The sequence below is a fragment of the Littorina saxatilis genome, linkage group LG17 (genome assembly GCF_037325665.1).
Source record: "Littorina saxatilis isolate snail1 linkage group LG17, US_GU_Lsax_2.0, whole genome shotgun sequence".
NCBI lineage: Eukaryota > Metazoa > Mollusca > Gastropoda > Littorinimorpha > Littorinidae > Littorina > Littorina saxatilis.
The window spans coordinates 3,140,835-3,155,415 of NC_090261.1; the positions used below are offsets into that span (position 1 = coordinate 3,140,835).

Sequence of the window (14,581 nt, forward strand, 5' to 3'; positions counted from 1 at the left end):
GGGGCTACGAGTTTGAAAATATAGGGCTTAGAATCATGTACAGTGAACGCGGCCTGAAACTCCTTCTATGCTGCGGGTATGACCTTGAAAGCTTCATTCAACGCTTGAATTTTGCTGTGGTAACTTCCGGTTTGTTCTATCACGGCTGAGCATACTTTATTGTCAAGAGGGCTAGAGCAAACGAAATAAACGCCTGGGCAGAGATTCGAACTCAAGACCTAGAGATGTTGGGGTCGACGTATAATGTTATATCATTCTACGCTTAAATTACCATTCATGCGTTGCAAAGACGTCATAATTGCCGTTCAAATTTGCCTTTATTTTGCAAACATGTTTCACGGAAACACAGTAAATGTTTACACCGCTATGCTACACGATATTTGCTCCATCCGATGGCTGCGATATCTTTATTTACAAAATGCACAAACAAAATGAGAAGAACTGTAATTGAATTACTCCAAAGCCGGCTCTGTGCAGTTGATGTCAAATATCAAAGAAAGAGTTATATTCACTTCTGAACAATAGACAGATATAGGTATAAATCATGCTGCTTCAAGAATAACAAAGAATGAATTCATGTTAATGTTTTTCCATCTTTTTCACAATAGGCGCTAGTGGTTCGGACATCAGCCCCGACATCTCGAGGTTCTGCGTTCGAATCTCCGTAGAGGCGTTTATTTTTTCTCATCGCTCATTCTTGAAAATACAGTATGCTCAGCCCTGAGAGATAGCAAACCGGAAGTTTTCACAGCAAAATTCAGGCGTTGAATGAAGCTTTGAAGGTGCATACACGCAGTACAGTTGGGCTTTCAGGCCGCGTTCGCTATACACAAGTCTGTACATGATTCTCAGCCCTATCTGTTCAAACTCGTAGCCCCAGATAGTCATAAATAGACCACAGTTTTAATCAAGAATTTATACATAGACATGTGTACGTGGACACACGAGGGGAGGGGGGGCGGTGTTGGGGGAGGTGGTTGGGGTCAAATTCCCCGCACGCCACTACACTACATGCTGCGACAGGGACTATCAGTGACAAAAACTTGGCCTGTTTTTTTTTTTACGCAACGTGTAGTGGGCTGGGGAAAAAAACGAATCACCTCAATAATCTGCAGTGCGTCGACTGTGCTGCTGGCGTTACATAGGTGAGCGCCGGGGGGCTATACTCATACCCCCGATTCTCTTACAGTATCTTGATTTATTTACCCAAGTGGCTTTTTGGGGGCTTGCCGTCGTTCACGCTCTTGGTGTGTTCTGTATACGCGTGCTTTAGACTGCAAGTCAGCACTTTTAAATCTCAACAGCAAGCGGGACATCCGGTTTTCGCCGTAGTATGTAAAGTGCTCATCAATTTTACTGTTCTGTGCTTTCGAGTGACAGCGTTTGCATGACTGAGTGTTTGTGAAATACCAAGCCACGGTTATATTGTGATTTTATTTCACTAAAGAAAAGCCTGCGGATTTGGAAGTGTTCAGAAAGTCTCCACTAATTGCAACAGTCTGAGAGTGCTTTATCGGACAGTTAAGTCTGTTTGGGATACATTTCTGAAACATTGTGTTGACGCAGAAAAGCGTATGATCTGTTCCCAAAACGTATTTTTCCGTCCTTCAGTTACAGCGTTCAATTCGTGAACACGTTTGAAAAAGGCTACAAAGTAAATATTTCAGCAACAGCCATGTCTCAGTTTCTACACCTGAAGGACAAGTTCGGAAACGATGTGCGGTTTGGAAACACGGGGGAAGTACGGGTGGCACCTCTACCACACATTGACGATTACTCCGCACTGCTCGACAGGATTCGTGACGTCAGACTACACCCCGATGACGTCATCGTGGTTGGATTCCCCAAATCAGGTAAGTTAACTCATTGTCTCCCAGGTACGGATATATCCGTATGGCTCTAACTGACCAGGTACGGATATATCCGCTCAGACTGTTAGCTTCAGTCGCTTACTGTAACGTCGATCTAACGCCTGCATTCCAGCGTGTTGATACACAGTTACTACACAGTTACTATTATTCAGAGTGACCTGCCGCATCACAGCTGGTCTCGGCTAAAAAAAACTTGGTCAATATAGGTGGGGTAGAAAGTGGGAACTATTGTACATTGATCTTTGTAACGAAGCCATTTTATAGAGTAAGTGTTGTTATGATATATATAAGTTACAGCTCCGTCCATCCATGGTATCGCCTGATATTTTGTCGAGACTGGGTCAATGAATATGATGACGTCACTCGAGGCTCTGCCGAGAGTGACGTCATTATATTCTTTCACCCCACCAATCGGACAAATGATATGAACAGCTGACATAATTACCTATTCCAGCATATAAAGTTCAACTGAAATGAATTGCGTTTTAATGCTTTTCTTAGTGTGCAAAAATTGTTGCAAGAATATTTTGGCCAAGCTTAGCTGGCGGGCATTAACAATTTGTATGCCAAGTAGTACGGTAAATTACAAACTCTTACTAACTGCGATTTGCCTTCTGCATAACTGAGAATCACAAGTCAACTGCTGCGAAACCAACAGAATTAAAATCGTATTTGCTGCATAAAGGCATTTTAATACAAGAAGCTACCAAAAGCAAAAGCTGCCACGTGCGTGCATCCATCATTTTACCGCATGGACAGTTGCAGCAGCGCCCAATTACAGCAACGATAAAATTAGATGACCTTTGGGGTTACTCTGGCTATGTTTAGTGACTGGAAATTCCAAAGGAATGTGTCGAGGGGTTTTCTTAACAGCGAGAAAATAGCCTTTTCTGCCGATAGACATGATGTCTGCAGCTGGGCTCTAGCCAACGTGCACTACCAGTGAAATAAGTCGAGTTTGAACCATTTGGCGAAAAACGTCGACGTCGAACCATTTTGATGTCGCTAAACTAGCCTACAAATTTTACAGGATTCTGGTTCAAACTTTTAATATAAAATTACACAAAAAATATACTAATTATGAAAGCTGAAAACCTTGTTTTTTTTTATTTCCGCTGACACTATTGCCTGCGTCGTGTGGTTAAAGCTGTAAGGTGCATGTTGAAACTTTGCTCCAGGCAACAACTGGACTCACCACATGGCCAGCATGCTACAGGCAGGCACCACGGACATCCCTCCCATGTTCGGCAGCAACAACTTCCTTTTTCTGGAAGGTTCCAACGATGACTTAAAACTCCCGCCTCTCGACAAGCCTCGCGTCCTGCTGACGCATCTCCCCTTCCGCTTCCTACCGCGTGACGTCTCTGAGAAGAAGGTCAAGGTCGTGTACGTGATCCGCAACCCCAAGGACGTGTTTGTGTCGCTGTGGTGTCACATGTCAAAGGTCAAGTTTCCGCTGGGTTATGACGGGACCTGGCCGCAGTTCTTTGAAGTCATGCTGGAACAGGGATGTGAGTAAATTGTCAGCTAGTCCTCTCTCTTCACCCCTCTCTCTTCACCCCTCCTACCCCCCCCCCCCCCTCTCCCTCTCTCTCTCTCTCCTCCCTCTCTCTTCCTCCCCTCCCCCTCTCTCTCTCTCTCTCGCCTCCCTTTCTCTCTCTCTCCCTTTATCTCTCTCTCTCCTCCCTCTCCCTCCCTCCTCTCTCTCTCTCTCTCTCTCTCTCTCTCTCTCTCTCTCTCTCTCCCCCCCCCCCCGCCCGTGCACGTGTAACTTTTAATATGAAAGATGTTGTTGGTGGTTGTTTTTCTGATAAACAAATACGTTTAAAGGCATGCTGCATATCAGAATCCTTTCGTGGTGTACTAAGTGAGGCAATGCCTTCACTTGACTGACATAAAACATGAAACATTTCTAGTTTCGATTGGGGGGGGGGGGGGGGGGGAGAGAGACTTTTTTGCTGTCCGATTCTCATTCGCTTTTTGTAAGTGTCTTGTTTTAAGATATGACCACGGTTTTTTTCCGTTACTGCTGTTCTTAATGTTGTACGTTTCCCTCCCATGCCCAATCCATACATTTTGTGTCCAATCTGTCCACATTTCATCACAAACACAAAAAACCAAATCCCCCACAATTCCCCTAAACAATGTCCACGTTTGATAGCAATAATGGAGCCAACGTATACTGGTACCAGATTATTTAAGTTTCTTTTCCAAAGCTGTTGGAAATAATGCTTTTATATATATGTAACGTCTGAACAGTTGTTTTGTCCTTTGTCTTGCTTGTACTGTGTGAAATGAACGTCATTCTAACCCCTGTTTAAACATTGTCTTTCAGTTTGGTATGGCGACGTTTTTGACTACCTGAAAGATTGGGAGAAGGAAATTTCATCCCACCCCGGACACCCAATCTACTCATGCAATTTCGAAGACTCGAAAAAGGTGAAAGAAACATTGTATGCTGTTCATTAAACAATGTCAAATTAAAACGACCAATCTTCAACATCAACATTACGGCATACCATGGAACTATCAGCTGCTCACAAATGTTTATCTGTATAGTTTCAACATCACTCAAACTTCTGACCTTCGGAACCTTTAAATCTGTGTCATTTGGCTACATTGAACAATAAATGTCAAAGTTTAAAATGAGTAAAGAAAATAAAAGAAACAAGTCGCGCAAGGCGAAATTACTACATTTAGTCAAGCTGTGGAACTCACAGAATGAAACTGAACGCACTGCACTTTTTCACAATGACCGTAGTCCGCCGCTTGTGCAAAACGGAGTGAAACTGACGAGCCTGTTCAGCGCGGTAGTGGTTTCGCTGTGCAGCATAGCACGCTTTTCTGTACCTCTCTTCGTTTTAACTTTCTGAGCGTGTTTTTAATCCAAACATATATCTATATGTTTTTGGAATCAGGAACCGACAAGGAATAAGATGAAATTGTTTCTAAGTCGATTTCGGAAATTTAATTTTGATCATAATTTTTATATTTTTAATTTTCAGAGCTTATTTTTAATCCGAATATAACATATTTATTTGTTTTTTGAATCAGGAAATGATGTAGAATAAGATAAACGTAAATTTGGATCGTTTTATAATAAAACAAATTTATTACAATTTTTAGATTTTTAATGACCAAAGTCATTAATTAATTTTTAAGCCACGAAGCTGAAATGCAATACCGAAGTCCGGCCTTTGTCGAAGATTGCTTTACAAAAATGTCAATCAATTTGATTGAAAAATGAGGGTGTGACAGTGCCGCCTCAACTTTTACAAAAATCCGGATATGACGTCATCAAAGGTATTTATCGAAAAAATGAAAAATATGTCCGGGGATATCATTCCCAGAAACTCTCATGTCAAATTTCATAAAGATCGGTCCAGTAGTTTGGTCTGAATCGCTCTACACACACACGCACTGACAGACAGACAGACACCCACACACATACCCCACGACCCTCGTCTCGATTCCCCCTCTATGTTAAAACATTTAGTCAAAACTTGACTAAATGTATAAAGGAAAGAAAGAAGCAAAGTTCAATTGCGAACACTTCAGGTAACCAAGTTTGAGCACAACGGGAAAAGACTAACCAACAGTGATCGCCAAATCATCTGTCGAGGGCTGTAAGATAAGTATCATGCTTACGAGTTTAGCTGTCAGTTGCACCGTGCACAACTTTGAAAAAAACACGGAATAAACTTCACAGACGCAGCCAGGCTGAACGGTGTCCTCAAAGTATAGTCCGCGGGAACAGCGAGAAACTTGCGATGTGGTTGATCCACTATTAAGGTCGTTGAAGTTGGTACGTGACAGAAATCCGTGCAAAAAATAGCAATGTCTGAGTTAACTGAGTAAAACACCAGACGACATTGCTCAACGGAAGTCTTTACTGTTAGTGGATACATGAGCAGAGCTATCGCTACCATCCATGTTCTAGGGTGTTGCTTTTTAATCTTAAAATAAATTCGCATGCGTATCAAACCCAAACCCAGCAAGAGGATTGAGTGCCTGGAGGCGTTGTTATGACTCTTATTCAAGTTCCCCCACCGCCAAATACGAAACTAGGACCTGTGTCTGGCTTGTACGTCTCATGGCATGGACGAGTTCAAAATCAAACCCCATGTCCATGAGGGTTAGGTGGGTTCTCTTGAGAAAATATAGCAGAAAGAAATTGAGGCTAACAGTGTCATGAAGTGGATTGTAGTGTGAATAAGGTGTTACTTTTCTGTATACGTGTTCTGCCTTATCTTATTACACTGACTTCAATCTTCACGCTAAAACACTCCAACACAGAATTTTGGGAGGATGCAGACTTATTATTTCCTCACACAAAATATAACACAATTCTTCACCTAAAGAAAACAACATCAATACCAATCAACTTCTCGTCCACACCGTTCATACAATCTCTTTACAATCACTCCACACACGTGATTAATGATATAAAGAAATTATTTCAATAATTAATTACTGCACAAGGTAAAGTGTTGACAGACACTCACGAGTTCGTATCACGGCTCACTACATGTCGTCATTTACACCTCCTTGTGCCGCTGAACCCACGTAGACGATGAATTCCCAGAAACTCTCCTTTTAGATGCCAACATGCACCCTTCAAATTTCTCCCCGAGAAACACTTTCACCTTTCACGTTTCTCCCCGAGAAACACTTTCGCCATTAACGAAAAGAACCGTCGTCTCTACGACCGGTTTGTTTGTTTGCTTAACGCCCAGCCGACCACGAAGGGCCATATCAGGGCGGTCTACGACCGGTGATGATGGAGAGGCCTCCGTACAGCCATCTGCGCCGATGTGGTCTCTCTCTCCACCATCGTCACGCCTCTTCCGTGTGAGGTCCGTCCCTCGCTCACGCTCATGACCCCTCGTCATGGAAACTCCTAAAGAATTAATCCAAGTCTTAATACAACATTCTCTTAAACCATCTCCTCTTCCTAAACTAAAATCATGTAACATCTCTCTCATTCTACATTCACATTCCGTCCACAGTCAATATCCAAACTATACTTCATCCATGAATCACTTAATCCACCACTGACACTACCATACATAGTATCACTGTCTTAAACATAACATAAATGCGTAACAGCAATTATGTTCAAGAATTTACCAACAAAAACCATAACACAATCACAACAAGAATTCTCTCAAACTTCACACTAGAATTTAGTGCACTTTGTATACACTTACATTACATTCCAGCTATGTATTCAAGCTTCAATAATATACAACATAGTAAATCATTTACCTTAAGAGACCCGTCTCTTGAAAGAGTGTTTGTCCCCGACAAACCTGACAACCGCTATACACACCTTGCTCGGTCGAGCATATACAACGTTGTAACGTTATTAAACCAAAACCAGCTACATTTCTCAAACACAACTCATGTCAAACCAGAGTTTTCTCGTGCAACACACGAAACCCGTGATATCGCTTCAAACGTGTCCTAGCCTATCCCAATTCAATCTTTAGGGAGGTTAAAATCAAGACGTGCTTCACATCACAACTCTCCTACTCACATCTTTGTGAGAAACAGTAAGCAGTCATAATGCATTTCAAATGAATGGAAAGAACTATGCATGCTTCGGTCTTTCATTCAAAACTTGCCGCGCAGAAACGTTCAGTGATGAGTGTCTTTAACATGAAGTCACGTCGTATGAATTTCAGCGCACCCGTCCGTAGTTTGAAACCGCCCAAAACTTTGACACGACTGTCGTCTGCCAGGCAAGTCGGTGCAACTAATGTTTTAGGGATAACTATTTAAAGCTATCAGTATTATCATTGAATCATTATTCTATGTGTAGTTTCTTGTGAAAACAAAATCGTCAGTACGTCTGTTACAGGTATGTTTTTGTGTGTCGGTTTTCATGATAGCAAGACAGTCCTAAATCGTTACAATGCAAACGCTGCATGTGAAGTGTGATTTCATGTGAGGAATATTTTCCCGAAAATCTAAATATGTTCACATGAATTTCTCTCTCGGGAAATGATTTAAAAGCTGTGAAGCAATACAAGCGCGTAATGGATTGTCATATTAGTGCATTCTCCCTTTGTTGGACGTGATTGGTACTAGTCGCCATGACAAGCAGACAGGTACAGCTCAGGAGAATGCTGCTTGCGAGGATCATGGTCTATTGCTGTTGTTGTTGTTGTACACATGTAATTGCTCTGCTTCAAAAGATGTCAGTAAAATAAATTCAATAAGTTTACTTCAACATAGACTTCGTATGAACAGACTTTGACCAGAAATCCGTTGAACCGCAGACTTTGTTGTAGAGAGAAGTGCGTGTTGTCGTGTGGTGTATGCGCATGGATAGAGTATGGACGTTTATTCAAACGGGTGCCGACATAATCCTGTCGTTGTTTGGCACATGGCACACAAAACCATAGAGTTCTTCGAGTAATGGACCAGAATAGCGTCCCAGACTCAGGAATCCTTACACTTACACTTGCAGACGGAGCAAACCGTGGCCGAGTGTTGATAGCGATTTAAAACCGTGCTGAAAAGCAATGATTTTGAATTTGAAAGTCGATTAATTCCGTAAACTGTATATCCATGTTCAAGGGCCATTTATATCACGTATGCAGTACACCTGGTAAAAAGAGTATTTTATGTGAAGTGGACAAGATGTGAAAGTGGTATAATGTAGAGTGTGTGTGTATATGTGTGTGTGTGTGTGTGTGTGTATGTGTGTGTGTGTGTGTGTGTGTGTCAGTGCGTGTCAGTGCGTGCGTGTGGGTGTAAGTGAGTGTGTGTATGCAGTTCGGTTAGCACTCCGTTTGGTTGTTGTGTTTGAATGTATTATCGACAAGAAGAAAGAAGAAGAAGAATGTATTATGTATTGAATGAACTCAAACCAAGATATATTCCTGTGTCCTGCACGTGGTTGTAATAAAATCTTATGTCTTATGTCTTACTGTTGACTGTTGACACAGAGAGTTAAATTTGGAATCTGTTTTGAACTTGACCTTAATGAGATGTTTCCATGGTTGCAGGATACCGTTGGACAGATGGAAAAGTTGGACCAGTTTCTGGACACAGGCAGGGGCAGAGAACTGTGTCAGGCCATCGTGGACACGTGCCAAGTGGACAAGATGCACCTGACCAGAGTACAGAGCGACGAGACCTTCAAAGACACCTGGCTGTGGAAAGATGGTGTCCCTAGCAACAGTTTTTACAGGAAAGGTACATTAATTCCTAACTATTTTTGCTATTGTGGATAAATGTTTTGCTAAATTTTTGTTTGTCTTACATTCAGATGATAAAGTTGTATTGGATTGAATGGAATTGAATTGGTTTTGTTTTGGGCACCAATGTCAATCTGTGTAATTAATTCATCCCAAAATTCAGGACTTAACGCATTAAGCAGTCAGGCTGTCAATTTTCAAATGATATTTTGTGAAAAGATGTTCTTGTCCAATGTGAAAGCATTGAGACATCTCAAGCACTGTTTACATGAAGAAATTCATGTGCGTCTAAAACATGTTTGCATGTGTGACGATTTTTTCAAATATTTTTTTAATAAAAATGATGTTATAACCGGTATTTTTGAAGGCCCACTCCGCTTTGTGAAAACAATTGGCCTCACTGCCTCAGATCGTGCCAGCCTTTAACATGGGATACAACCAACCCTCCACTTGGTCACATACCAACGGTTTTGTGTGGACACTCGAACACATAGTACCGTATTGTCTTGTATTGTATTGTCTTGTCTTGTCTTGTCTTGTCTTGTCTTGTCTTGTCTTGTATTGTATGGTGGTGTATTGTATTCCATTGTATTGTGTTGTATTGAATTGTTTTGTATTCCAAGGCTTTTTGTCGTAAAACTATATATCCATCAATTGTTTTGTTTTTTCAGGAATGGTAGGTGACTGGAAGAACTGGTTCACGGTGGCACAAAATGAGCAGTTTGATCAAGTCTATTCTACCAAGATGGCGGGCTCTACCACAACGTTTGTTTTTGAATGAGGGAAGATTGCTGAGTGAAGTCGGTGCTACAAAAAAGCATATATAATCGTTATTATGAGAACTCAGGAATTAATACCTGTCAGGGCTCCCCACTGACGCTCTATCTAACCAGAGGGTCCTGGGACCCCCCAATTTCATTTCTTCGGGAATCAAAGGACCCCCTCACCGGAAATTTAGAGGGTCCCCAAACCAGGAGGACTTTTGACAGGTCTGTCTATCAATTAAACTTTTTCATGTCTGTATGTATGCATGTTTTTTGTTTTTGTTTTTGTTCTTGTTTGGTTTTCAGTTTGTTTCTATGACGTTTTAGAAATAAATCTGAATTTGGTTTGATTTTTGACTTTTTCTTGCTTGTATGATTGTTTTTGATAAAAGGTTTAGCTTGTGAATCGAAGACCCTGTGTTTTTGTCATGAGCCCGTAGAAGGCGTTAAGAAGCTGAAACGAATAAAATAAGTATGTTCTTATTATCAAACCTTTATGAGACAACTTTGAATGTTAAAATGCAAAATAGTCCCCTTCCTAGTTCTCATAACATTTACAGTCAAAATCTAAATACTGCTGCAAAATGTGTTGACCCTGCAGGAGACTTGATCGGGCTAGTCCATTCAGCCGTTCCAAATCTAAGCAAATGAGGCAAAGAAAGTACTCCGGCGCAAACTAATTCCTTGCAAAGAGATTTGTTTTATTTCTACATCACCTGTGCAGTCATGAAAACTAAAGCCTACCAAAATCGGTTGGCGGGAAGTCATGATAAATAATCAATATGAGACTTATATCGCGCGTATTCCGTGGGTACAGTGCTAAGCGCAGGGATTTTTTTTTCTCATTTTTATGAAATTTATATCGCGCACATATTCAAGGCGCAGGGATTTATTTATGCCGTGTGAGATGGAATTTTTTTACACAATACATCACGCATTCACATCGGCCAGCAGATCGCAGCCATTTCGGCGCATATCCTACTTTTCGCGGCCTATTATTCCAAGTCACACGGGTATTTTGGTGGACATTTTTATCTATGCCTATACAATTTTGCCAGGAAAGACCCTTTTGTCAATCGTGGGATCTTTAACGTGCACACCCCAATGTAGTGTACACGAAGGGACCTCGGTTTTTCGTCTCATCCGAAAGACTAGCACTTGAACCCACCACCTAGGTTAGGAAAGGGGGGAGAAAATTGCTAACGCCCTGACCCAGGGTCGAACTCACAACCTCTCGCTTCCGAGCTCAAGTGCGTTACCACTCGGCCACCCAGTCCTATTATAACTATCAATATACCCGCTAAATGCAGCGTATGGGAAAGCTTTGGATTTTACTGTTATTCAAGTTACTTACCTCGTCAATCAATGTTTTAATATGTCTGCAGGACTTACTTTGTCGTGTAATAATGCAGCAACCAACAAAAACAGTAAATATACGTATATCATAAGTTGACGGCGAAATAAATCAAGGAGGACATTAACGCCCTTCGGCGTTATGCGTATTTGATTCGAGAAATACTATCCACTCCAGTTTCCACAGCTTCTGTTAGTTGGTAGACTTTACTTGATGTCGCTATTCTTGTTGAAGTTGTTGTGTTATTGAAAGGCATAATGCTTTCTTACTCTTGGTTGATTTATTATTTTCGTCGCATTAGGAGACGGTGGAAAGAAGAGACATCGCTGAAACTGAAATTGTTGTGCTGTTTTGAGAAAGAGAGCGAGGGAGCGAGAGAGAGAGAGAGAGAGAGAGAGAGAGAGAGAGAGAGAGAGAGACCTGAACTGAACTGAACTGATCTTTATTTTACAAGGATAAAGATGTAAGGATGAGCCCTTTCTTACAACCTGTCCTGGGACAACATACACACAGAATAAAATCAAAACTTCCAATTTACACTACAACAATAACACTATAGAATTTAAAATTCAAACACCAATATACACATGTTTGACGATGACGATGATGATGATGATGATGATGATGATACAGTCATTTTAACTAAAACGTGTATAATAATAAGAAAAAAATACACATATAAGCAAGGCACAATAGATTATCAACGATGATGAATGTTATCATAATTGCAGCCTAGCTCTACAAATACAATCAAATATACTCAGCGTATGCAGGGAGGAGGGGGGGGGGGCTGTGTAACCGGAAACTTCTCAATCATTAACATATGAGTAGACGCAAAAGAGAGAGAGAGAGAGAGAGAGAGAGAGAGAGAGAGAGAGAGAGAGAGTTTTGTAAAGGGAGGCTAGTTAACAAATATAAAGTGTGTTTAGTTGAATAATTCTCTCCCTTAAACCATAACTGGTACAACGTTCTGGATGAGGACTCGGTTGAACCCCATCTTCTTGTTTCGTTTTTTTAGCTAAGTTTGCGACGGTTTTCCAATTTTACTAATAAGGACGGTCAGTTAAATACACACTCCAACACACACACACACACACACACACACACACACACACACATACGCTCGCACACACACACACACACACACACACACACACACACACACAACATACATCTACATACACTCGCACTCACACACACACACAAACACACACACATACACCTACATACACTCGCGCACACACACACTCACACACACACACACACACACACACACACACACACACACACACACACACATACGCGCGCGCGTGCGCGGGCAAGCGTTTCTTTTTGATCAGAGCTAAAACATTAATCCAGATTAACCATGACAGGACCTCCCACTCGATAGATATAGAACCAATTGAATAGTCCACAGTAGTTGTTTATTGTGTCCACTCATCAACGTTACGAACACGTCAACCTTATTATGCTTTTTCTCTTGCGATTTTGTGTCGCTTAACAATAACAATAACAATAACAGCACTTTATTGTCCATTAAAATATTACATACAAATGGAAATTTTTCTTCGGCACACCCCAGGCAGTAAACGATTATAACAACAATTGTATAGGACGACACACATAAAACATAAAACATAAAAGGGATACAATCAAATATGATATTGCACTATGTAAATTTACCCTCTCATATCACAGGAGTTGGGTTTCACAGCCGAGTAATCACATTACAAATATTTCCCACACACCTTCACATGTACACATTGTTTGTTTTTTCCCAGCCGACCAGCCTCTACGTGATGCGAGAAGAATTTAAAATGGTGACTGCAGAAGGCAGGAATGACTTTTTAAACTGGTTTTTGCGTGCCAAAGGGACCTTATAACGTTTACCTGAAGGGAGAATTTCGAAACAAGGGTTGAGAGGATGGATCGGATCACGGACAATTTTGAGAGCTTTTCGCTTAATGGCAGCTTCGTAGAGACTGGTCAGCTGTCGTTGGGGTTGCCCAACAAGCTTGCTAGCCGTCGCAACAATGCGGTGGAGTTTAGCTTTGTTTTTAACATTTGTGGTACCATACCATGTCACAATGTTAAAAGTCAGTATGCTCTCAATCAAACTGCGATACACAAGTTCCATAACACTTTGATTGACATTAAAATATTTAAGCTTCCTGAGAAGAAAAAGTCGCTGCTGAGCTTTCTTATAAACAGCATGAACATGATCACTAAAAGTCAGCTTATTGTCAATTGAAACCCCAAGATATTTGAAGGTTTCCACAAGTTCAACCTCCTTGTCGCTTATTCTCACTTTTTGGGGACCACAATTATCACTCTTTCCTCCAAAAATCATTAGCATGCATCTTCAAAATATCTTTAGCAGGGGCTTACACATAAACTGCTCCTTTAGCAGGGGCTTACACATAAACTGCTCCTTTAGTAGGGGCTTACACATAAACTGCTCCTTTAGCAGGGGCTTACACATAAACTGCTCCTTTAGCAGGGGCTTACACATAAACTGCTCCTTTAGCAAGGGCTTACACATAAACTGCTCCTTTAGCAGGGGCTTACACATAAACTGCTCCTTTAGCAGGGGCTTACACATAAACTGCTCCTTTATATGAAAGCAAACATCAGGATAATTATAGTAAACACACAAAAAGAATAAACAGAAAAAGGGAAAGTCCGAAATTAACGCCTCATTCGCACATGCATGCAAAATGCAAATCACAATTGCATAGCATGTCACGTGGCACCATGACATCAGCTCATTCTACCCTGGCCTTGAAGACGGGGTGGACTTTTTTTCCAGTCAGTTTCAATATTATTAGACTTTGTCAGTTGTGTGGTTAGTGAGAAAGGATTACTACGTAATTCTTATGAAATCTCAACCAATCACTCTCAATGGGATTTCCACGTTTACCCCAGTTCGATTAACATTGGATATTTCCGCAGAGATAACCATCTCCGCTGAAGCTATGGAACTCTCTCTCTCTCTCTCTGTCTCTCTCTCTGTCTGTCTGTCTCTCTCAGTGTCTCTCTCTGTCTGTCTGTCTCTCTCTGTCTGTCTCTCTCTCTATTTCTCTCTCTCTATCTCTATCTCTCTCTATCTCTCTCTCCCTCTCTCTCTCTCTCTCTGTTACTCTCTCTCTCTCTCTCTCTCTCTCTCTCTCTCTCTCTCTCTGTCGCTCTCTCTCTCTCTGTCTCTCTCCCTCTCTTCCTCTCTCTTTCTCTCACTCTCTCTACCACCCCTCTTCTCTCTCTCTCTCTCTCTCTCTCTCTCTCTCTCTCTCTCCCCCCCCCCTCTCTCTCTATATCTCTCTCTCTCGCTCTCTCTCTCCCCCTCTCTCTCTCTCTCTCTCACACCCCCCCCCCCCCACACACACA

At 41.5% G+C, this 14,581-nt stretch overlaps 1 protein-coding gene across 1 annotated transcript; it reads left to right on the forward strand.

Annotated features, from left to right (window-relative positions):
* Positions 1–1,113: 1,113 nt before the first annotated feature.
* LOC138952647 (sulfotransferase 1A2-like) lies at positions 1,114–11,529 on the forward strand. Its single transcript, XM_070324349.1, has 5 exons — positions 1,114–1,853; positions 3,050–3,382; positions 4,207–4,310; positions 8,888–9,077; positions 9,751–11,529. The coding sequence occupies exons 1-5, from the start codon at positions 1,676–1,678 to the stop codon at positions 9,858–9,860; spliced, it is 915 nt and encodes a 304-aa protein (XP_070180450.1). The 5' UTR covers positions 1,114–1,675; the 3' UTR covers positions 9,861–11,529.
* Positions 11,530–14,581: the final 3,052 nt, after the last annotated feature.

Bases quoted from the DNA above. Each gene is read 5' to 3' on its own strand.
- LOC138952647 (XM_070324349.1), top strand. From the start codon at position 1,676: ATGTCTCAGTTTCTACACCTGAAGGACAAGTTCGGAAACGATGTGCGG. The intron at 1,854-3,049 runs GTAAGTTAACTC...ACTTTGCTCCAG, and splicing joins GGTTGGATTCCCCAAATCAG to GCAACAACTGGACTCACCAC. The intron at 3,383-4,206 runs GTGAGTAAATTG...ATTGTCTTTCAG, and splicing joins AGTCATGCTGGAACAGGGAT to TTTGGTATGGCGACGTTTTT.